The sequence below is a fragment of the Emiliania huxleyi genome (assembly GCF_000372725.1).
Source record: "Emiliania huxleyi CCMP1516 unplaced genomic scaffold EMIHUscaffold_593, whole genome shotgun sequence".
Classification (NCBI taxonomy): Eukaryota; Haptophyta; order Isochrysidales; family Noelaerhabdaceae; genus Emiliania; species Emiliania huxleyi.
In genome coordinates, this window is record NW_005197552.1 from 1 (window position 1) to 22455 (window position 22455).

The 22455-nt window shown below is 66.2% G+C and overlaps 7 protein-coding genes across 7 annotated transcripts; 3 read left to right on the plus strand and 4 right to left on the minus strand.

The window, feature by feature from the left end:
• Positions 1-152: 152 nt before the first annotated feature.
• EMIHUDRAFT_247620 (hypothetical protein) lies at positions 153-1434 on the minus strand (the record flags this gene model as incomplete). The annotated part of the gene is made up of 3 exons (XM_005764377.1): positions 153-177; positions 573-760; positions 796-1434. The coding sequence occupies 3 exons, from the start codon at positions 1432-1434 to the stop codon at positions 153-155; spliced, it is 852 nt and encodes a 283-aa protein (XP_005764434.1).
• Positions 1435-4214: 2780 nt separating this feature from the next.
• Positions 4215-4700, minus strand: EMIHUDRAFT_371395 (hypothetical protein; the record flags this gene model as incomplete). Its single annotated transcript, XM_005764378.1, has 1 exon — positions 4215-4700. A coding segment is annotated over one exon (419 nt), but the record flags the coding sequence as incomplete, so codon positions are not given.
• Positions 4701-6320: 1620 nt separating this feature from the next.
• On the plus strand, positions 6321-7526 carry EMIHUDRAFT_120202 (hypothetical protein; the record flags this gene model as incomplete). Its single annotated transcript, XM_005764379.1, has 1 exon — positions 6321-7526. One exon carries the CDS (start codon positions 6321-6323, stop codon positions 7524-7526), a length of 1206 nt encoding a protein of 401 aa, XP_005764436.1.
• Positions 7527-10525: 2999 nt separating this feature from the next.
• Positions 10526-12524, plus strand: EMIHUDRAFT_120203 (hypothetical protein; the record flags this gene model as incomplete). Its single annotated transcript, XM_005764380.1, has 2 exons — positions 10526-11928; positions 12119-12524. The coding sequence occupies 2 exons, from the start codon at positions 10526-10528 to the stop codon at positions 12522-12524; spliced, it is 1809 nt and encodes a 602-aa protein (XP_005764437.1).
• A 1147-nt stretch (positions 12525-13671) lies between these two features.
• On the plus strand, positions 13672-15423 carry EMIHUDRAFT_76747 (hypothetical protein; the record flags this gene model as incomplete). Its single annotated transcript, XM_005764381.1, has 3 exons — positions 13672-14525; positions 14595-14997; positions 15214-15423. Coding segments are annotated over 3 exons (1467 nt in total), but the record flags the coding sequence as incomplete, so codon positions are not given.
• A 315-nt stretch (positions 15424-15738) lies between these two features.
• On the minus strand, positions 15739-18670 carry EMIHUDRAFT_446022 (hypothetical protein). The gene is made up of 9 exons (XM_005764382.1): positions 18428-18670; positions 17969-18363; positions 17797-17883; positions 17641-17721; positions 17504-17565; positions 17270-17437; positions 16903-17166; positions 16683-16824; positions 15739-16621 (listed from the first exon to the last, which is right to left on the minus strand). Exons 1-9 carry the CDS (start codon positions 18632-18634, stop codon positions 16168-16170), a joined length of 1860 nt encoding a protein of 619 aa, XP_005764439.1. The 5' UTR covers positions 18635-18670; the 3' UTR covers positions 15739-16167.
• Positions 18671-20733: 2063 nt separating this feature from the next.
• EMIHUDRAFT_247629 (hypothetical protein) lies at positions 20734-21999 on the minus strand (the record flags this gene model as incomplete). Its single annotated transcript, XM_005764383.1, has 1 exon — positions 20734-21999. One exon carries the CDS (start codon positions 21997-21999, stop codon positions 20734-20736), a length of 1266 nt encoding a protein of 421 aa, XP_005764440.1.
• Between the last annotated feature and the right edge of the window lie 456 nt (positions 22000-22455).

Sequence of the window (22455 nt, forward strand, 5' to 3'; positions counted from 1 at the left end):
TAGAGTGGGTTGGACCTATCAAGGAATCTTCGAAAACCCCAACCTTAGTTTAGCAGGACCAACACAGGGAGCAGACCAGGGACCCCGTTTCGTTCGGCGAGAAACAAGCCGCCAGTACAATCATTTCAGGACCTGCAAAAAAAAACCACCAATTACGCGGATTCGGGGTACGGGCCACTCTTCCCCCGAGACACCGTCGGGAAGGGTGATCGAGTTCTTGAGCCCCCCACGCGAGAGGTGCGATCAGCGGGAGGCCGGACGGGTGGCTCGACTCGGGAGAGGTTGCTCGGCGCGGTGCGGGGAGGGCGGTCCCTCGCAGTTGCGCGACAGAGGCGAGGGGTGGGGGAGGGTCTAGGAAGGGTCTGTGGGAAGGGTGTGGGAAGGGTGTGGGAAGGGTGTGGGGAGGGTCTGGGAAGGGTGTGGGGAGGGTGTGGGGAGGGTATGGGGAGGGTCTGGACCTCGTAGTCGTGAGAGAGGTGGAAGTGTTAATAATAATAATAATAATAATAATAATAATAATAATAATAATAATAACCTCGTAGTCGTGAGAGAGATGGAAGTGTCCCGAGAACCACCCCTTGATGCAGCGGTGCCGCCGGACGAGCTCGATGAACTTGCGCGTCGTGCGCGGGTCCGCCTTCTCGCCGCCAGAGTGGTTCAGCCAGCAGCAGCCGTTGACGACGTGGTTCTCCTGCAGCACCCTCAGCCCGGAGCCCATCGGCGGCGCGTGCCTGCTCACACCCGCAGCCGTGACGAGGCGCTGTTCACACCTCGATGCAGCGCCCGCCGCGGTACGCGCGTAAAGACGAAGAGCTTCCAGCCCTCCTCCGCCGGCTTGGAGGCGACAAAGTCCTCGAACCAGGAGAGCTGCTCGTCGTCGACCGTCACCTCGTGCGACGTGTACTTTGCGCCGCGGAAGATGGTCGACGTGAGACCGACGAGGACCGTCTTATCGGCAATCTCGCGCACAAACTGCGGCGCAGGCTTGCCGTGGATGCGGCAGAAGGCCTCGAGGTTCTCTGCATCGGTGGCAAACTCGTCGATGCCCTCGAGGTCGTGGTTTCCGCCCACGACCTCGTACGGCACGCCAAAGGAGGAGAGGTACTCGGCCGCATGATCGTGGCACGCCGTCGTCCCGGCATACAGCTCGGGCGAGCCCTCCCAGCACGGCTTGGACTCGCCCAGGTCGCCCAGTGATACCAGCGCCGCGCCAACGCCTCGTGATGCGGCGTCCTCAAGCACGGGGACGATGTGCGACCGGCCCTCGGCGTAGTCGTCCAGTTTTCGTGGATCGACGTGCAGGTCTCCGAGGATGGCGACCGTGAACTCGTCCGCGCTCGGCACCTCGCACTCATCAACGTCATTCTCCTGAACCTCTTCGTCACAGCGGGCAGCGTAGAAGTCGGTGCCGAGGTCCTCCTCCTCTACTATCATCGCTGGCCCGCGGCGGATTGCAGCATGGAGGAGGTGGCGCGGCCGGATCGGCGACGGGCGGAAGGACAGGAGCGAGGCGGGGAGCAAGGCTCCCATCATTCGGGAGAGGCGAGAGGCGAGCGGCGCAGCGAACGGGCGGCTTCAAATGGAAGAATTTTACGCGCTCACTCTCACAGCAGGAATGGAAGAAATCGCAGCGGAAAAACTCACCTTTTTACTTCGCTGTTTGTTCACAGCACGCCACTAGGAAACCTAGACGCCCACGGTTCCCTGGGGTCGCCTGGGGAATAAAAGAGTATGAAGAGCCGTGAAAAAAACTCCATGTCAGTCACGTAAAGAAATCGATCGAGAAGTAAGACGACTTCATAGCAATGTCCACTGAGCACTTGGATAGGGTCTTCATACTGGATCCCTGGAAACTGCTTCCTGGCGGAGCCGGAGGGCTGTGTCCCTGAGATGAGAGAGTTTTGTTGTCGTGTCCCTGTACCCTGATCGTCCTTCCAACCAAGAAGCAAGATCCTGCTCGTGCAGGTGGGGACCGTCGGGCCGAAGCCCGTCAGGCACTCTCTCCCTAACCCTAGCCTTCTCCCGAACCCTAGTGTGTTTTGTTGCCTCCGTGCTTTCACACTCGTCTTGTCGTGTCCGTCCACTGTGATTGCGGCCGTCCACGACTACGTCGTCTCTAGAGAACGTATCAACCCCCTTCTGGTGCCGACCGCGCCCCCGCGGGGCACGGCCGGACGTGGCAGCGTCAACTGGTCACGACCAGCACTTTGGGGGAGTCCCTTCACGCTATCCCAAATATGGCCGGCGACTCGCTGGCGGGGAGCCTCGGAGAGGTCCCCGCCAACTGGTTCGAAGCAGCTCCAGGAGTGAGCACTGAGGCGAGGAGCCGCGCTCGAACAAGCTGCGCGGCGGTCTGATCCCGCCTGGCGTGTCTTTGGCCGCTGGCATTTCGTCGTGCTGCCGGCAGCGCTGCGCGCTGCTGCGGTGTTGTCCTCTGTGAGCTCCGCCCGCTGACCACCGGAATGGTCGGCGTCGAGTTCAGTAGGCGTGCTGCCTTCCCAAGATCCCGATTGACCTCGCGCCCGGCAGTCGTGCCTGCAGCGGACCCGGTGGTCGAATTAGATGGAGCGGCGAGCACAAGTAGTAGGAGGCAAGTCGCGTCCATCGCACCACCATGCGCCCCGACGCGGAGGCGTTCGTTCAGACTTCGAAACACGGCGCGTGCGTGCGTGGGTGGGTGGGCGTTGGCGGCGCGACGGGCCACCACACTATGGCCAAGAGAAGCAAGCTGAAGGCTCGCCTCGATCCATTTGCCGATGAGCCGCAGACGGCGCTCGGCCTCACGCGTCGAGCCATTGCTGTGGCGCTTCAGCCGAGGCTGCCCGCCGGCGAGACGCCTACCGAAGCTGCGTGCAGCTCGAGGGCCCGAATGGTTGCGGTGGAGCAGGTCAAGCCAATTCCGCACCGCAGGTTCTGTAGCGCGCGGCTCGCTACGCAGCTCGGCGAAAGCAGCAGGTCGTTGATGCAGGATAGCGGCTTCCTGAGCAGAGGCGAGTGGCTGTCTGGTCCCAGAGACAGACGGCCCGAAGAGACTGACCCCACACCCAATCACACATGCAGGCGAGCGCTTTCTGCTCAAGTACACCAAGCCTGAGAACAACCACACCTGGCTTCACAACTTTGGCAATGCGCTGTACTGCTATGCGGACAGGTTTGCGCTGCAATCCCTCTGCGGTCCGGGAGGCACCGTGCCAGGCATCCTCGGCGGTAGGGCCAGGAGGGTGCCTGCCCCCGCCGACGGGGCGCGCCTCTCGCGCGCGTGCATCTTTGCGGTCTGGTGCCGGGACCCGACTCTGGGCGGTCCCTCGTGGCACACCGCGGGCGCGTGCTGGGGCAGCTACGGCTACGCCCCAGTGTTGCCGCAGCTGCGCGAGCAGGAAGACAGCCCAGTGGCTGTGCGAGGGTCGGGTGCGGGGTGGTCTCACAGTGGCCGCTCGTCCCCCGTAGTTTGGTCAACGCTTGGCCGAGATCCTGGATGCGCAGACGCTGTCGCGCCCATGCGGGCGTTCTACGCACGAGAGAGTTGGGGTCGTCTACATGCGGTGCGGTGACTGGCTAAGCCCGCGCCCAGGGCACGTGCTGCTGCGTCTGCCTTGGTTCAATCGCTTCGGCCGCGCGGCACTTGGGGACCTCGACCGTGTCGTGATCATCTCGAACCGTCAGACACACGTCTCGGCGCCGTGGCAGCCTCGCACCTGCAACGCTCTCGTCGGCGGCGTCCGCGACCATCTGCAGCACCTGCTCGGACCCCGGACCGTGGTGGAAGTCGCGGAGGAGGCAAAGATCCTCGTGGATCTGCACTGCGCGGTCAGCGCCTCCGTGCTGGTCGTCGCCACTTGGGGCTCGTCCTTTGGCCACTGGGCGGCGATGCTGGGCCGCGCGTGCGTCATTGTGCTGCCCACGCTCCTCGGACTCGAGGGCCACGCCATCGCTGCAAAGCACGGCGAGCCTATCGGCTGGCGCAGAGGGCTCTACTATGTCCCCGCAGCACGTGACGATTGGGTGCGAGTGGCCGATTACCCGCCGAGCGTGTGGTCAGTGCCGGAGAGGGCGCTCGCGCTGCTGAGGGCGAATCGAAGCAAATGATCTCCGGTCGGCAGTGGAGGAGAGGCGGCAGAGTTTGGTTTCTGTTAAGCCTCTGTGTATGTACGCCACGGCGTTATACACACATGCTGGAATGGTGACGGGCCGAGACGACATCACCGGCGTCGCATCAAATACACGTTTTTCACTGCCGCAGACGCCGCCTCCACTAGGCTATGAGGCCGTGAGGCTGGGTCTCTACTGGAACCCCCACTCCCCCAGCGGCACGGCCTTTACCGACACACTCGTGCATCCCCCAGATGCCTTGAAGTCGGACCAGAGCTTGAAGTGCGGCTGCGCCTTGTGGGTATCAACGGCCGCAGCGTCGACATAGGCCTCGTAGAAGAAGAAGCGCGTGTCTGAAGCGCGGAGCACGTCGAACCGAAGGCACCCCGGCTCCCCCCGGCTACCTTTCGCGTCCGCCTCGATGACTTTGATAAACTCATCGACCCGGTCGGGAACAATCTCGGCGTCCACGACGATGGCGACGCCGGGCTGCGCCGCCACGGGAGCGCCGCCGCGCAGACGGTGCACACTCTGAGCTGGCCGACGAACGTTGTGAAGCTGCAGCGCAGAGGCGCCGCCGATCAGCAGGAGCGCGAGTTGGGAAATCATTATTGTGCTGTGTCGTAGGAATGTGCAGCCCCTGCGGCAAAAGAGAATCTGCGGATCGCGAGAAAGGTAGCGCTTCGTGTGTCGCCCACTCTCCTGGAGATGTCTGCTCTATTTATTAGCGTCTGTGGGGACTACATGAGCCCTACATGAAGGGTGGAAGGCCCGTCCGCGGAACTAGGCGCGCGGGCACCCCCACTGTCGCCGCTCACGCCGCCGCCGCCCTCCACCTCGCCCACGTTTCCGCGCCGCCCTCCACCTCTCCCATGCCACCCCCGCCCTCCACTTCGCCCACCCTTTTGCCGCCACCCTTTCTTTCGCCGCCCTTGGCCCCCACCGCCCTCCTCCTCCACCCCTCGCCCTCCCCCCCGCCCTACCGAACCACCCACCGGAGCAGGCGGACATCGCTTCCAGGGAGGGGGGCGTGCTTCTGCTCACACCACATGCTAGGGGGGGGGTCCGACCCCCCCCAGAGGCTTCACCACATGCTAGGGGGGGGGTCCCGCCCCCCCCAGCACCTTCACCACATGCTAGGGGGGGGGTGGAGCGTGAGCAGAAGCACGCCCCCCTCCCTGGAAGCGATGTCCGCCTGCTCCCGCCCGCCCATGCCGACCTCCGCCCTCCCGCCACCCTCCCCCCTTCCCGCCCTCCGCCTTCGCCATCCCCCATCTGTGCATTTTCCACTCCGTTCGCCCCCTCCCGCTTGGCGCCCATCCCGCCCTCCGCCCTCGCCCTCCGCCCCTGCCCTGGCTGGCCTGGGTGGGTGGCACCTGCTCCTCATCATCACGCGCCAAGTGGGAGGGAAGTGGACGGGGCGCTGAGCCGACCTAGCCCTAAACGGAACGGGGCGCCCAACACGTGCCGGATTACTGTGCCTTCCCCGGGCACAGCCTTTCGGTTCGTGAAGGGTCGGTGCGTGTCGTGTCTCGTGACCTCCTGGAACAACCGTACTCTCCCGCCACCATCTCCGTTGCTTGGTTTTACAACCTTGCCACAACCGGGAGGCGGCCAGGACTCATAGACTCGGTCGAGAGACCCCAGATTGGCATCCATGCCTTTCTGGACAGGGTGGCCCGCCACAAGCGACAAGGACCCCAGGAATTGCGACTCGCCGCTTTCCTCCCACTGTGATTCTGTGTGAGCTCTGTGTCTTGATTTGCCAACAATACACCTACACCCACTGTGGCCGAACGTAAGGAGCCGTTTGGCACGCTCAGTCGGATTCACGCCCCTCCCCTTCGAAGTAGGGTACCACCCTACTATTTAGGGTGGGCTCCGGCGCCCGCCCGCATCGCCCCAAGATGGCAAGCGGAGCCTACCCACGTGGCGCGCAGGTGCCCTCGGCTTACGGACCGAGTCGCACGAGGCTCACATTAAGTGAAGATCAGGGGAGTTGACCCAGATGGTTGGTACGCATTTTGCGCGCCTGCTTGTTGATTGATGTTGTCGGCGTCGCCCGCCACCGCCGCCAAGCCGCAGGAGATCTGCTGCGTGTGGTCGACGACAAAGGAGGAGGCGCACTGGCAAGCTCCTGGCAAAAGAAAGGCGCCGGCTTGAAAAGAAAAAATACCCGCGCAAAACTCTGCAATTAGGACGTACGAGTCTAGCTCCCGCGCGCGAGGGTCATGAGCGCCTGCCTCGCGAGCGGGCGGAGCCTCTCCAAGCTGGGGCTGGCCATGTTTGCTGCGCTGTGCGAGATAGAGCCCCTCGCGCCAGTCACGCTCATCAGCCCCGTCTCCATTGGCAGCTCTTTAGCGCTCGCACTCGCAGGCTCGACGCCGGGCGGCAGCGCAGAGGCCGAGCTTTCGCGCCTCCTCGGTGCACACGAGCAGATTGCGGAGGCCATCGATGGCCTGCTCAGCTCTGCTCGCGGCAACGGCTCTGGCGTTTCCCTGCGAGTGGCCAATGGCGTGTGGGCGGGCACAGCGGTGCGGCCAAAGTTTATCGAGAGCGCCACCCGCATTCATCGCGCGCAAGCGGCGCCCCTTCCGTCGAGCTACGAGCCCGTCAACAGCTGGGTTCAGTCCCGGACGGATGGCGAGGTGCCGAAATTGCTCTCGGGGACGCCAGACCCGCTCACTGTGTCGCTTCTTGTGAGCGCCGTGTCGTTCAAGGGCGTGTGGGCTGAGCGGTTTGAGAGGGAGAGGACGGCGGAGGGTGCCTTCTGGCCGCTCTCGCCTGGCGCGGGAACGGCCAGCCAGCCCGCGAACTTTATGCGAAGGAAGGGCGCGGCTTGGGCCTCGCCCACGGTGGCCGCGCTCGGGGGAGCTGCGGCGCTGCGGCTCGACTATGGCGACGCGGACGCGGCGGCGGACAGTAAAGGCGCCGGCTTTTGCGCACTGTTCGTTCTTCCCGCCGAGGCAGGCGAAGCATCCCTAGCCGCGACCATCGCCGCGCTGCGGACAGCGCCGTCGCCTGTCGACACGTCAGCGGCGCCTGCCGACCCTCTCTCCGCCGCCCTGTCGACATTGCGCCGTCGCGAAGTGGACGTCTCGATCCCACGCTTCACCGCGGAGTGGGGCGCCTCCAGCCTCAAGACTGCGCTGCGTGCCCTCGGGCTGTTGAGTGCGTTTGACGGCAGCGGCCAGTTTCTCGAGCTCAGCGACGAGCCCGACGTCCACCTGGACGAGGTGCTGCACGCAGCGAGGGTCGAGGTCAACGAGAAGGGCACAGCTGCGGCCGCCGCCACCGTGGCGGAGATGGGCGTGCGCAGCCTGCCGCCGCGCCCCCTCGAGCTGCGCTTCAACCGGCCGTTCCTCCTGGCGGTGCTGCACGAGGAGACGGGGACGCCCCTCTTTGTAGGACGTATCAACAGCCCACAGTTTTCGTGAGTGCGCGCAGCGTCGTGAGAACAGACGCGGAGACGCGGACCACAGATTTCTGGTTGGTTCTCAAAATTCTCTCTCTCGTGTCTCGAGCCGACGACGGCGACGCACTGTCGACGCGAGAGCCGAGAAGGTGAAAGGAGGTAAAAGTGAGCCGATGCGTTGTTGCTTCTGTTGTCCGACTCGAAGGAAGGATGGTTTTGGTTTCCTCCTCCGCGCGCGTTTTCTTCTTCGTTCCTCGCTCCGGAACGAGTCGTCATGGCGCAGGGCAACTTCAAGCTCAAGAAGCCGCAGGGACTCAAGAAGGCGAAGCGCGGGCCGCGAGGAGACCAGCAGAAGCTCAAGAAGGGGAGTGAGCGTCCGCACAGCAAGCACACACACGTCGCAAGCGGCCACGCTCATCACGCACGCTCACGCCGGTCACATCACGCCGGCAGATCACGTCATCGCGCCGAGGGCGCACCGTACAGCGGAGCGGAAGGACTTCGAGGCACAGCAGGCGTGCTGACGCCGAGCGTGCGTGCACACGCTGCCCGACTCACACTGTGCTGTCTCTGCGCCTCGCAGAGAATAACCAAGGCTATCGGGAAGAGAATCGAGCAGACGATTGCGGCGCGCGGCAGGCCCGCGGTTGCCCAGCCCAGCTCGATCGTACGGCCCCAGGCTCTGATGCCCCGCCTGTGCCCGCAGCGGCGACGGCGCTGGCTTGAGTGTCGTCAAGGCGGACGGTGCGGCGGCCAGTACGACGTCTGGGGCGCTCGGGAAACGGAAGGGGGCCATCAACGACATCAAGGCGAAGAAGAAGAATCTCCACTGAGCAGCTGTGGGCGCATGTTAAACGTGGTGTCTCGTGTGGCGAGTGCGGCGGCAACGAGGTTGTGGTTATTTGGAGCCGTATACGTTTGGATCGTGGTCCCGCGCACGTGTGTGGACGTCGCGCGCGTCGGAGAGCGCCCCCCGGAGCGCCGGTCCGCGTGTTTTGTTTCTTAAGGAACCGCCATTTGCGAGGGCTCACTTCACAATGAGTCGATTCTTTTATAATTTCATGCGCCGGCGCGAAGACGCTACTGTATTTGACTCGCCCCCACGGGACGGGCAGGGCGCACGCACCGTCACCGGCGACTGGCCCATGCGCTGATATCTCACACCTTTTCTCTCTGACACATACCCGGAGAGAGCCGGCCGCGGCTGCAGGGGTTCGGATGCGGGCGCGGGCATCGTGTGTCGCGCGGCGGCTTGAATACAACGGTGTGCGCACCAACTCGAGAGCACGGCGGGACGCCTCACCTGCTAGACGCGATCGAGCTGATCCTTTCGGCCAGCAGGGCGGAAGCCCGTCGCCGCCGGTGGGCTCGCCGCGTTTGGGAATCCGAACATGGTTCCCCACACAGAGGAGCTCGGCGCCGGCGCCTCGGCGGGGGTCGCGAGCTCGGTTTGGACCACCTCCGGCGGAGGTGCTGGCGCCTCTGGGAGGGAGGCCGCCGAGCTGCGGCGCGAGGCTGGGTCGGCGTAGTTTATCGCATCGTACGGCGCCGGCTTGCTGTCCACCGCCTGGGGCAATGCAGAGCGGACCCCCGGGCGGCTGGTCGTTGACCGCCTTTTTCGGAGCGCGTAAATGCAGCAGCAGAGGAGGAGGGCGGCGAGGGGCAGGCCGAGGCCGAGCCCGAGCCCGAGCCCGAGGCGCAGCCCAAGGTTGTCTGACGACGGCGGCGGGGGGGGCGGAGACATTTAGGCTGAAAATGGGCGCGTTCCGGCGGGCACCAAGGGAGGGCTCGGGTTTTCCGCTTTTTCACATGGTTTTGCTTTTTTATTTGAGCTCTAACGTCAGTCCCGGAGGAGGACTCTGCTGACGGGGTTTGCCATGCATCTTTTGGTTCTTTTCTGTTCTTTGGGGTTGCGATGAGGAGCGATACCGAGATCGATCGATTTGTACTTACCCGGGTAGTTGCATTTCTAACTAAGATCTAAGTCTAAGCGCCAACACAGCAAAACTACGAGCATGGTAACGGGGGCTCGTTACGGGCCCGTACACTACGAGCAAAGTCTGGACGAGCTGCAGCTGGGGCAGGCTGGGCTTGTGGCGCTCAGCTAGGTCCAGCACATACATCCTCAGGGCGGAGCCGAGCGGAGCCGAGCGGAGCCGAGCGGAGCCGAGCGGAGCCGAGCGGAGCCGAGTGGAGCCGAGCGGAGCCAGAGCGGAGCCGAGTGAGCCGAGGGAGCCGAGTGAGCCGAGTGAGTCGAGCGAGCGGAGCCGAGCGGAGCCGAGTGGAGCCGAGCGGAGCGAGTGGAGCCGAACAGAGCTGCTTGTTTCCGGAAACCAAAAAGGAAACCAGAGGGTCCCCACACACAGCACTTTTCGTTTCCGGAAATTTCCAGGGAAACCAGAGGGTGTTTGGAGCTCCATTCTGGCAACTCTCGAGTTTCCCTGACTGAGTCTGAGAGCTGGCAAAATCTGAGGCGAAACCGAGGAAACGCGGCAAAATACCCGGTAGGTTAGGTAGGAAGGTGAAGAACAGCCAGGCTCGGACTGGACACCAACGCGGTATGGGTGGACGCGGGACAGACAGATGATGCTGAGGGAGGGTGTAGAGGAGGTAGAGTGTAGAGCGCTGTAGAGCTGTAGAGATGTAGTGCTGGAGAGCGCTGTAGAGCTGTAAGCTGTAGAGCTCTACAACTCCGCCGCGTGACGATGTGCCTCCGTCGTAGAGCGATGTAGAGGCGCTCTACAACGTGAAATCTCTGCAGCAAACTCTACATGCACATGCACATCATCAGCGGCGAACGAGGCAGCGGTGCAGCGCGCGAAGCGCGCGCGATCTCGTACTTTCAAGGCTGGATCCAGCCATTCCAAGGGTATGTATGTAACTAGTGAGAGGACTCGAGATTTGTTCGAGATTGGGGCAGAGCGAGTGGGAGAATTCGGCGGGCGAAATGCGGCGGTTTGGATGCGTCCTGTGGGACGACCTGTTGGGACGACCTGTTGGGACGACCTGTGGCAGCGACCGATGCCGTCACCGGACGCGGCGGCGAGGCACACGGGCACCGGCGTGGCGCGTCGGCAGGCCCACCACGAGCGGATGCGCGACGAGCGCGCTCGGGAAGCGGCCGCGGGCGACGCGGAGCTTCCGCCGGAGGACGACGCGGTCGAGATGGCGAGCGCCGCCCAGCTGCTGGACAGCGTGGCGGAGGTGGGCCCGAACTACACCCTGCTGCGCAGCAAGGAGACGAAGGCGAAGCGGCGGAAGCGACAGCGCGAGGATGCCAGGGCGGCGCTCGACGGCCACACTGTCCTGTCCACCGGATCGCGCCTCGAGATCTTCTGCGACAGTGAGCGGTGGTACCCTGCGACCGTCATGGCGCGGGAGGAGGACGGGGACGGACGGATCGCGCACCAGATCGAGTACGACGGCTACCCGGATCGGCGGTGGTGGCACATGCTGGACGACGAGCGGTGGCGCGGCGTCCCAGAGCAGGCCGGCGCGGGCGCAGGCAGCGCTGCCGCAGACGGGGATGGGGATGCGGCGATGGACCGCGCGGACGGCGAGCGGGGCGTCCGTGCCGCGGGCGACGCCGAGGCGGCCGAGGTGCGGCCGGCGCCGCCTCCTGTGCGCCGGGGTGTGCAGCGCAGCGCGCTGGCGGACGCCCTCGAGGCGGAGGATGACGAGCGGCAGGAGGAGGCAACGTGCGGCGATGGGCGGCTGATGCTAGCGCCACACGGGCCGGCGCTGTCAGTGCAGCTTCGGCGCGTGCGCCTGCGGCTGCGCGAGTTCCTGGCGACGCAGGCCGCGGCGGGGAAGAGCGTGCCGATGCAGCGGACGGCCCTCGGTCTGCACCCGACGATGCGGTGGACGATCCGCTTCGGCAAGTGGCTGGCGACGACGCGAATTACCGCGCCGAGGGCGAGCCGGTGGCACGCGACCGAGCGGGGCGACGCGCGGGACGAGGAGCCGACGGTGCGCACGGGGCGCGGCGAGAACACGGTCTACGTCGCGCTGCAGCACATGAAGAACCACGTGTGGCGCGAGATCTGGCCGGCGATGCCGGACGACGCGAGGCAGTACTGGCGGCTGGTGACCAAGCAGGTGATGTCGCTGTACGACGGCGGCGGCGGCGGGATGAAGGACGCGGCAGGAGCCGCCGGCCGGGCGGCGGGCCGCGAGGCGGCGCAGGAGAGCGCGTCGCACGGGCAGAGTGAGGCGGCGCAGCGGGCGGCGAGCGAGAGGGCGAGCGCAGTGGCGAGCCGGCGGACGATGGCCGAGCTGCGCGAGGCGACGACGAAGCCGTGCACGAAGCAGCACCTCTTCCAGGTGGGAGAGTACCAGATGCAGGACACGCAGCTGATGGAGCCGTTCGAGGTGAACGTGGCCTTCATCATGAACGCCTACTTGTGCTTCGCGCGGCAGACCGGGTGCCGGCCGGGGATGGCGGTGACGACGCGGCGGACGCGGCCGATTCGGACAGCCACTGGCGCGCGTCTCCCGCTGAGAGAGAGAGAGAGAGAGAGAGAGAGAGAGAGAGAGAGAGAGAGAGGCGAGTAGAACGGTGGCGTTGGCGTGCGATGGGGCGAGATGACACTGAGCCGTGCCGCTCGCCGGCAGGCACGAGCTGCCGCCGCTGACGATGGGCGACCTGTCCATCGCCGCGGATGAGCTGCTGCGGGGACTAGGCGGGGCGGGCGTGATGACCGAGGGCGACTTCGAGGCCCTCATCCGGATGGAGGTGACCTTTGCGCGGAAGAAGGGCGAGTACTACGCGTGCTACGAGTTTGGGACGGCGATCACGCCCGACTCGGACCAGATGATGCGCATCGGGACGCTGGCGATGGTGCGCCTGCTGCTGCGCTGCGGAAGCTTCAGGGCGTGCTACTCGAAGCTGAGCGAAGCGAGCGCGGCGGCGCTGCGTCGCAAGGTGGCCGAGCCGAGCGGGTTCGCCGGGCTCGAGCTGGCGGACACGGGTTACGAGACGCTCCCGGCGCTAGTGGCGGCGTGCCGAGCGTACCTTTGAGAATCCCCAGCGTCCCTCCCTCCTAGTCACAATCTCAATATCTCGACTCTCCAACACGAAGTGCTGTGATCGGGGTTGGCCCATTTCTTTTTCCTTTCTTTTTTGGGGGCCCTGTGGGCACCCTAGCTGTGACCTGTGTGTGCGACAGCCGAAAAAATTCTTTCTCCTGCACGAGGCGGAGGCGGCTCCCGTAGTGTACCTGTGTGTGTTAGTGCCAGTGCGCGCCAGTCCCGTGCCCAGTGTTGTGCGAGCCAAATAAAATTCTGGCCAACGCAAAAAAAGAAACAAAGCAGACAACCCCAAACGAGGGATGGGGGAGGAGGACAGGGTCCACACCTGCACGAGCAGGATTCTGGCCAACGCTCTCAATAGTAATTTACTTCTCCCGTACCATGCGGAATCGACCCTATCCAGTGCTCAAGTCCTCATTTACTTGGAGCACTTGGAGTGCAGTCGGCAACCTCACATCCAGGGCCGGTGAGCTGAGAAGCGCATCCAGCGGGCCGGATGATCGGTATCGGGTTACGGGCTAGAGAGCCCTAGCCCCGGGGGTGCGCGTTCGCAGGGCAAGGGCCTTAAAGTAAACACAGTTCTCCGAGGGTTGGACCCGCGTACCGGGTTTCCCCTTAACTGCAGGACGCCCCCTCTACTCGGAGCTAGTGGACATTACACTGGACACCACGCCCAAACACAGACACTTGCTTAGTCCTCGGTCCCGGAGCTCCACCTTCGGTCCTCTCGGGGCTCCGGTTCTCCCCGATTCGCTCTCTTGCTCGCTTGCCGAGCGTCATACGACGGCCGGTGTGGTCTTTTCCCTCGTTGTTGGTGTCGCTTCTTCCGCTGCCGCCTTTCGTCTTCGCCAGCCTCTCCCAGCTCCACCGGTTCTGAGAGTGTCGGCGACCCGGCCGGGGTCACCCCGGGTGAGAACGGTGGCATTGGGTCGCGCCCAGTTCCACCCCCAGGAGGTCGAGCCCGCTCTCCCTGGTCGGCGAGTCGTGCCCGCACTCGCGGCCTCTCTATCATCCCTGGCTCGCCCCCCCCCTCCGCCGGCTCCTCTCCAGGCTCGGGGAGGCGTGGCCCTCCCCGTCGGAGGTCGCTATTTACTTCTCTCTTGCGTGCGTTCGCGGATCTGTCCGGCGCATCGTGTATGCTGCTGCTCGCCTCCACTGCTGCACACTCGTCGTTCGTCGCGCAGTCGGCACATCTGACGCAGCACCACCGCGTCGCCTCAGCGCCGTCGTGCACCGCCGTGTTGGACGCTCCCTACCGCGAGGCCGAGTACGACCCCGAGGCGGCCGACCGCTACTTCCGCGCCCGGCCGCTCGTGGCGCTGAGGCGCGCCGCAGAGATCGCCTTCCTCAGCGCAGGTTTCGTGGGCAAGGTGCTCGCTGACAAGCAGCTCGGCCGCGAGGAGGCGATGGTGGACCGCCGTTCGGAGGAGTTGCTGCAGCTGGTCACGCGGCTGGGAGTCACTGCGATCAAGGTTGGGCAGGTGCTGAGCATCCGCCCCGACCTTCTTCCGGCGCCCTACGCCAAGGGCCTCGAGAAGCTGCAGGACAGCGTCCAGCCCTTCCCGGCGGCGCTCGGCCGCGAGATCATCGAGCGAGAGCTCTCGATCCGGATCGAGGACGTCTTCTCGGCCTTCTCGGCCGAGCCGGTGGCGGCGGCCTCCATCGGTCAGGTCTACAGGGGCACGCTGCGTGCGAGCGGCGAGGAGGTCGCCATCAAGGTGCAGCGGCCGAGCGTGCTGCACGACGTGGCGCTCGACCTCTTCATGCTGCGCTTCTTTGCGCCGGCGTACCAGGAGGCGAACGACGTCAACACGGACGTGGTCGGCCTCGTCGACGCGTGGGGGACCGGGTTCGTCAACGAGCTCGACTACACCATGGAGGCGGCGGCGACGGCCGAGTTCGCAGAGGCGATGGCGGCGCGCGGCCTCGGCTCGGTCACCTCCCCCGAGGTGGTCCCCTCCCTCTCGTCGACGCACGTCCTCACGACCAAGTGGGGTCTGAGGCCCGAGCGACTCGCTTCCCGTGAAGAGCGCTCGGTCACCCCTGCGCCCGTGGACAGGTGGGTCGAGGGCGAGCGACTGGCCTCCTCCAACGCAGACGACGTGCCGCGCCTCTGCGGCGTCGCGCTCAACGCGTACCTGACGATGCTCCTGGACACGGGCGTGCTGCACTGCGACCCGCACCCAGGCAACCTGCTGCGCACGACGGACGGCAGGCTCTGCATCCTCGACTGGGGCATGACGCAGCGCGTGCCGAGCGACCTGCAGCTCTCCCTCCTCGAGTTCATCGCCAACCTGAACGCGGAGCAGTACGACCGCGTGCCCGACGACCTCGTGAACCTCCGCTTTGTGCCCGCAGACAAGATCGGCGAGCTGCGCGCGTCGGGCCTCACGGTGGCCATCTCGAAGATGCTGCGGCTCGCGGCCAAGGGCGGCGGCCCCGCGGGCGCGATGCGGCGGATGGTCGAGGAGAACAAGGAGAAGTACGCGGCGCAGCTCAGCCAGTTCGACGACCTCGACTCGCCCGAGGCGACCAAGGAGCGGCAGCGCCTCTTCCGCGAGGACTGGCAGAGGGAGCAGGCGGCTGACGCCCTCGCGCGGGGCGGCGGGGCCCCTGCCGGCGGCGGCGGCGGCGCCGCGTCCTCCACGACGGCGGACCTGACCGCCAAGATCGAGCAGCTGCAGAGTGAAAACGCGGACGTATTTGCGATCCCGGACTACTTTGTGTACATGTCTCGCGCCTTCTCGACGCTCGAGGGGATCGGCCTCTCCTCCGACTCAAACTACGCCATCCTCAAGGAGTGCTTCCCCTACCTCGCCAAGCGCCTCCTCTCGGACGACTCGCCGCGCGCGCGCGGTGCCCTCCGCACGCTCCTCTACGGCGGCGGCGACGAGCTCAGCCTGTCCCGCCTCTCCGAGGTCGCGAGCGGCCTCGAGGCGTACACCACCTCGACGACGTCAGTCTCGGCGAGCACGGGCGCGAGCGACGAGGGGCGCAAGGCAGCAACGGAGCAGCTCGCGGCGGTCCTCCTCTCCGAGGACGGGAACTACGTCCAGTCCCTCCTCCTCAAGGAGGCGGCGGGCACTCTCGACGCCACCGTCCGCGAGCGACTGGCCACGGCGACGGCGCCGCTCCGCCGCCTGCCGCGCTTGCCGACGCCGCCCGCGCCGCTGGCACCGCTCGCACGGCCGCTCACGCTGCCACTCGAGCTCGCGAGTGCCGCCCTCGAGCTGCAGGCCGTCAGCCAGCGAGATGAGCGCAAGCTCGAGAACCTGCGGGTCCTCGCTCGCATCGCCGGCGCGGCCGGCGCGGGAGGGGGCGGCACGGCGGCGGGGAGCAAGCCTGCGGAGGGGAGCAAGCTTGCCGCGAGCACCGGCGTGATCGTGCCGACGGCGTTGGCTCGCGGCGGCGGCTTGGCGCCCTCCAGTCCTGGCGAGCGCGCCGCGGGGCTGCAGTCGCGAGTGGAGCAGCTGCGGTGGCTCGCGACTGAGGCCTCCGCACGCCGCACTGCGCTCGCGCGCACAGGCGTTCGCTTTGGCAGCTCGCTCGCGTCGGCGCAGGCCGAGCGCTTGCTCGCCCTCCGCCGCGGCAAGGACGAGGGCCATGGCGGCCTCTCCGACCTGGCGGCGCAGCTAGCGGAGGCGAGTGCGACGCGCCTTGAGGACGTCGCGGCAGCAATCGACGACTTTGATCGCGACCTCGGCGCCAGAGGGGAGGGGACGCGCCCCGGCGAGCGGCGCCGCATCTCGAGGAGATAGGAGATAGAGAGCGTGGTGGTGGTGGTGGGGGGGGGGGGGGGCCAAAGGGAAAACCAGGGTCGCGGGGGAGGATCGGTCTTCGGTGTACGTACGTGGCATGAAAAAACGGCACAAACACACCGCACAGAGCGCGCGCGGCGCAAACGGCACGAAGGATATCATGTGCACGTGCTTCCCGCAATCCCGCAACTCTAGATGGGCTGCAGCCTGCACTACCACGACTTGCGAGTTGCGTGATCTACATCGCAAGCCATCTACATCGTCTCCCGGAACTCCGCGGACATGCTGCGCATGCTGGCGAGCCAGTCCTCGGGCGGAGCCTCCTCGCCTGCGGTCGGGGAGGGGGGCGAGGGTGATGGCCGGCAGGGCCCCTCGGCGGTGCAATGGACTTGGGCGGGCCGCGCGCGCCCTTCCGACGGTGGAGCAAGGCGTACAGCGCGCGCGCGACGATGAACATGCAGCCCACGGCGATGAACAAGTCGAGGTAAAAGTTCCACGGCTCCTCGACGGTGAAGTAGACCGTCGGGTCGCCTGCCGCCAGAGCAGGGCGCGGCGGGTTGTGTCAGCGGTGCGGCTGGCGGCGAGCGCGGGCGAGGGCGGGGGCGGCGCCGGCTGCGTGGGCAAAGCAAGGTATCGTCGAGTTGTAGTCGTGCAGCGGCGCCCAGCTCGGATCTGCGTCGCAGCGGCTCCGGACCTCCTCGAGCTCCTCGCCCACCTCGCCGCGGCAGTCGTGCACCGTGCCGCCCCCGAGCGACTCGCGGGCGATCGCGTCCCAGATCGGTGTATACGGCTCGGTCGCGTTCGCCGACGTGGCGGCAGGCGTGTCGAAGCTGGAGGAGGCGCCCAGCGTCCACTCCTCGTGCGGGTGCGCGCCTGGGCGTGGTGCGGAGGGTGAGGGGGCGCCGTCCGCTGCGCCCACCCTTGCGATAGCTGGTGGCAGCTCCAGTGATGGCAGTGGTGGCCAAGCTGCCGCAACCGCTCCGGAAGGGCCTGCCGGACGCGCGCGTGTAGCGAGCTGACGGATCTAGGGCGGCGCCGGTGAGGGTGTGCTGGATCTTGTGCCAGTGCGAGTTCGCGCGGCCGTGAGCGACCGTCGGCGCCACCACAGACACGTTCCATGCTCGCTCGAGGATGAAGATCTCGCCTGCGGGCAGCGGGTAGCGCGAGAGGTGGAAGGGGGCGGCCTCCCGCGCGGCTCGGCGGGCAGCACTCGGGCTCGCGCCGTTGCGGTACTCGGCGTTGCGGGCCTCTGCCCACTTCCCGTGGTGGTACCTATTGCCGCACGCCCGTGACGCGTCTCGAGAGGCCGGCGCCTCTCTCCTCCTTCCCAGAGCCGGCAGGGGATGCCGCCGCGAGACGAACGTCTCCACCTCCCAGACGCGGCACGCGGCGCGCAGCCAAGTGCCGCGGCGGTCGAAATAGTCGCGCCTAAGGCGAGGGGGCGGGCCGGCTCCCCGAGGCGAGGAGGCGCCACGTGCGGTCTGTGCTGCGCGTGCTCTTCACCCCGCGTCCGAGAGCCAGTAGCCTGCGAAGAGGAGAGGGAGGAGGACGCCGAAGAGAGCGAGCTCGAGCGGGTGCCTTTCGGCGCACCTGCCAGAGGGGGGGCAGGACAGGGGTGGGCCGCCGCTTGCTCACGCGACCGAGCGGGCGTGGCCGGCGGCGAGGCGCAGCGCACCCCTCAAAGCCGCCAGGCCCCTGCGCCGCCTCTGCTGCGGACCTCGACCGTGCGCTGGCCGCGGACCTCGCCGCCGCGCTGCCGCCGCCGCCCGTCGACTCGTCGCTGAAGGCGAACGTGCGGGCCAGCAGCATGTCGTCCTGCGGCGTCGTCTTCTCCCGCAGGAGAGCCCGCAGCCCGCCAAGCACTCCGCGGCCGGCACGCTTCTTGTCGGAGCGCGGCGAGGCGTGGGGCGGCGCGGCGTGGTCGAGGCAGCGACGTGTCACGGCGCAGAAGGCGGCGGCCTCCGCAGCGGAGCTGAACGTGAACCACTTTGGCCTCTCGCGGTTTGCGAGGTTGACTCGCAGCCGAGCGCCTTCGACGTGGTTGCAGCTCTCCACTTCGCACAGTGGCACCTGGAAGAGGGCAGGGTGATGAGCCGAGCGTGGTTTGAGAAGGCGCGCGCGGGGGTGCTCGGACCTTCCGATCTCCGTAGCACAGCGAGTGGATCGAGACGGAGAGCGACACGGCACGCGGTGCCAAGAAGCGCTGGTCGACCCGCACTGAGACCGGGCCGTACGGCTTCTGCCGCAGCAGGAGGTCGGAGGAAGAGATGTCCGCATTGTACGTGGACTCGAGGTCGTTCTGCGTGGGGCCGGTCTGCATGGGATCGGCCGCTGTGTGCATGCAGTGGCTGTCAAGTCGCGGTCCTGTCGGTGGCGGTCCTCCCTTGTGCGTTTGGTCGGGGGGCGCACGCTTCCCTATCATTGAAAGTAGCAGAGGGGTCGGACCACACGTCTCCGAATGTCTGCCCTGCCGCCTGTCGCGGCCCCGCCTGCCTCCCGGGGCCCGCCCGGCCGTGCCATCCGCCGCCGGACCGCCCGGCGGGTCCAACCCGAAGCGGGCGACCGGCCGTTCGCACCGCTCGGCCGGCGGGGCGAGCCCCGCGGCCCTCGATCGCTCGCCCCGGGACGTGGCCCGACCGGCCCACGCGCACGTCCTGGCCTCTACCGCCGCTTTCGGCGGCGCAATTTGCGCCTTCATCGCTCTCTGGATCCTCCTGGCACCCATCGGACTCTTCCCGACGGTCGGCGGCACCCACTCCGTGCACTTTGAGGCAGACTCGCTCTTCGGCAGGCACGCTCTTCGGCAAAAAGTCGCCGCCGGCCGTTCACGCCGAGCCAGCCAGTTGCCGGCTCGCACGGCAGCCTCTTCCTCTCGACCAGCCTCAACTTCGACACGGTCATCATGTTGTCGCTGCGTGCTCGTGGCGAGCCGGGCGGCGGTCAAAGTTTGCCCAGACGAGCGCCAGGCGATAGCAAGGTCTCTGTTCGCCCTGTGCATGTCAGGCCAGGCTGCAGCGGGGCACTACCATCGTGCTACGCTGTTGCAGCCTGACCTTTCCCACTGTGCACAGCCGCCAGAGCACCACCACCGCCCGGCATCGTGTCACGGCGAGCTCCTTCTGCACCCGTTCGCGAGGCTCTCGCGCTGGCACACTTCGGCCTTCCGCTGCTCGCGTTCGGCGAGCTCTTCTCCGCACTCCTGCCACGGTGCCGTCGCCACACACCTTCTGGCCGGCCTGAGCCATGCGGACTCGACCTCTCTCCCTCTCTGGAGCACGCCACGGGCCGCGACGGCTGCTGGCAGCCGGCCGGCGTGAGGAGGCAGTTTGCCGGCACAGTCGAGCTGGAGTATCCGCTTCTTGATGCTTCTGCGGTCAAGCTCGACCTTATGTGACATGATATGCCACAATAATGCATGCTCTCACCCCTCAAAGTGTCGAAGTTTACCGGTGACTCTCCGGTGGCCCGATAGTACCGTGTGCCTTTCTTCAAACGAACGCGCTTCGAGGTTCGACAATCGCTAAGCTGCTTATGGGGCACCGCTGCGACTCCCTTGGGGATGCCTGAGGCCACCCCAAGCACTCCCTAAGCCTTACGTGGACGATTTCAACCCTACTCTGTGTTTGTTCGTCTACGCACATTAGCAACTTTGTGCTCATGTCAACGCCACGCCAGCGCTAGCCCATTCAACCCCGCCCCATTGGGGGCGGGGCCCGTCAAGGGCCTCACTCTAGTCTTTGTGAAATCGAGGGTGTGGGGCCGAGGGGAGAAGCGCTGAGGGGTGACGTCGAGTGAGGATGTCCGTCCTCTGCGTGTCTGGTGTTTATGAGCTCCGAGTAGAGGGGGAGTTCTGCAGTTAGCTAGTGGAAGGAAACCCGGAGCGCGGACTAACCCTCGGGAGACCCGTGTTACTTTACGCGGCCCTTCCCTGCGAACGAACGCGCACCCCCCAGGGCTAGGGCTCTCTTGCCCGCAACCCGATCCCGATCATCTGGCCCGCCGGGTGTGCTTCTTAGCTCCCCGGCCCTGGATGTTTGAGGCTAAGGACTGCACTCCAAGGTAGGTAGGTAGAAAGGTGAAGAACAGCCAGGCTCGGACTGGACACCAACGCGGTATGGGTGGACGCCGGACAGATGATGACGACACGCACGAGCGACACACAGACACAAACAAGCTCACAAACTCCAAGTGCTTCCAAGTTGAGAAAAGAAGAAGAAAATCGGCCATCCGCACTCCAAGTGCTTGTCCAAGTGCCGGGGTGGTGTGGCTGCGATAAGTGGCCACCCGTTTATTATTGACAACAACCAAGGCGCTCTAAACAAGAATTTCACGAAAAAAGAGTCGACATCGTAGTGCTGCGTGGCACCGTGGCGGGCGGGACTCGACGCGCAAGTCGCCCTCATGGCGCCATGCAGCCGTCGGCCAACACCTCGCGCGCCTTCAACTCCGCACCTCGGGCGCCCTCAAAAGAGCTGCACCGCCGTTGGGAAACTCCTTGCCGTTGGCAAACTCTTTGCGCACCAGCCGCTCCGCACCTTGCCCGCCCTCGAAGTACGCAACGGCACCGTCGGCACGCACCACGCGGACCCTCCGCTCCGCACCTCGCTCGCCCTCGAAGAACTGCACCTCGCCGTTGGGAAAGTCCGCGCGCACTTTCCGCTCCGCGCCTTGCCCGCCCTCGAAGTACGCAACGGCACCGTCGGCACGCACCGCGCGCACGATCCGATCAGCACCTTTCTCGCCCTCGTAGTGCTGCACACTGCCGGTGGCAAACTCCGCGCGCACCATCCGCTCCGCACCGCTCTCGCCCTCGTAGTACTGCACCTCCTCGCCATTGGCAAACTCAGCGCGCGACAGCCGCTCCGCACCACTCTCGCCCTCGTAGTGCTCCACCCCGCCGTCGTCGGCTAACTCCATGCGTACCAGCCGCTCCACACCTCGCTCGCCCTCGTAGTGCTGCACACTGCCGTCGGCATACTCAGCGCGCACCATCCGCTCCGCACCGCTCTCGCCCTCGTAGTACTGCACCTCCTCGCCATTGGCAAACTCAGCGCGCGACAGCCGCTCCGCACCACTCTCGCCCTCGTAGTGCTCCACCCCGCCGTCGTCGGCTAACTCCATGCGTACCAGCCGCTCTGCACCTTGCTCGCCCTCGTAGTACTTCACGTTGCCATTGGCAAACACCGTACGCACCATCCGCTCCGCTCCTCGCTCGCCCTCGAAGTGCTTCACCTGGCCGCTCTGCAAGAAACGCAACCGGAGCTGCGCGCCATTCTCGCCGCGCAGCAGCCTCCAGACCTCGGCTCGGCGCTCTGCGCCCTCCACTTCCGACGTGAGGCGGAGCGCCGGGCTCACCCTCGCAAGCCACGGGAAGTGGTCGGCGCTGGCGCGGCGGTCGGCGGCGTATCTGCGGAGGGTGTCCTCGCTTAGGGTCGTGTCCATGATCGACGAGCCCAACGATGCGACGAAGCGCTCGACGAGCAGTATCCGCATCGCCACGGCGAAGAGCGGGTCCTTGAAGCGCGCCAGGCCGCTGCGCAGGGCGAGAAGGCCGAGGCGCGGCGACGCGAGGCTGAAGGCGGCGCAGTCGGAGAAGTCGTCGACGCCCTCGAGGATGCGGAGGTGCAGCTCGTGCGGCAGCTCGGCCAGCCAGTCCGTGGGCGGGGCGTCCTCTTCGGTGCGTGCGGCGCGAGGGGAGCGCGACATATACACACACTTGTGTATGGGGGAGAGTGCAGGCAGCGGCGTTCGGAGTGAGATGAACTCTGCTGTTGTGTGCTCTACATGCCTCTCGGGGTTTTAGTCTGGCCGAGTCAACCCGAGTGCTGGGGCGAGCCTCGGCGAGACTGCGTCAGCTGTTCCCACAGCAGGCTGGAAGTACCTCGCCAGCTCTGATGCAGCTGTGACGGCTCCGCGTCGCTACCGCCTCCGCCGCCGCCGCCTCCGCCGCCGGCCGCCGCCTCCGCCGCCATCGCCATCTCCGCCGCCAACCCCGCCGTCACCGCCACCGTCTCCCCTGCCACCCCCGCCGCCACCCTTGCCACCCCCGCCGCCACCCCTGCCACCGCCGCCGCGCGCGCGGGGGCCCCCGGAGGCACCGTGCGCCGCGCAGCAGTGCGGAAACGGGGCTCCGGCGCTATTAGTCTCTATTAGCACCAATTT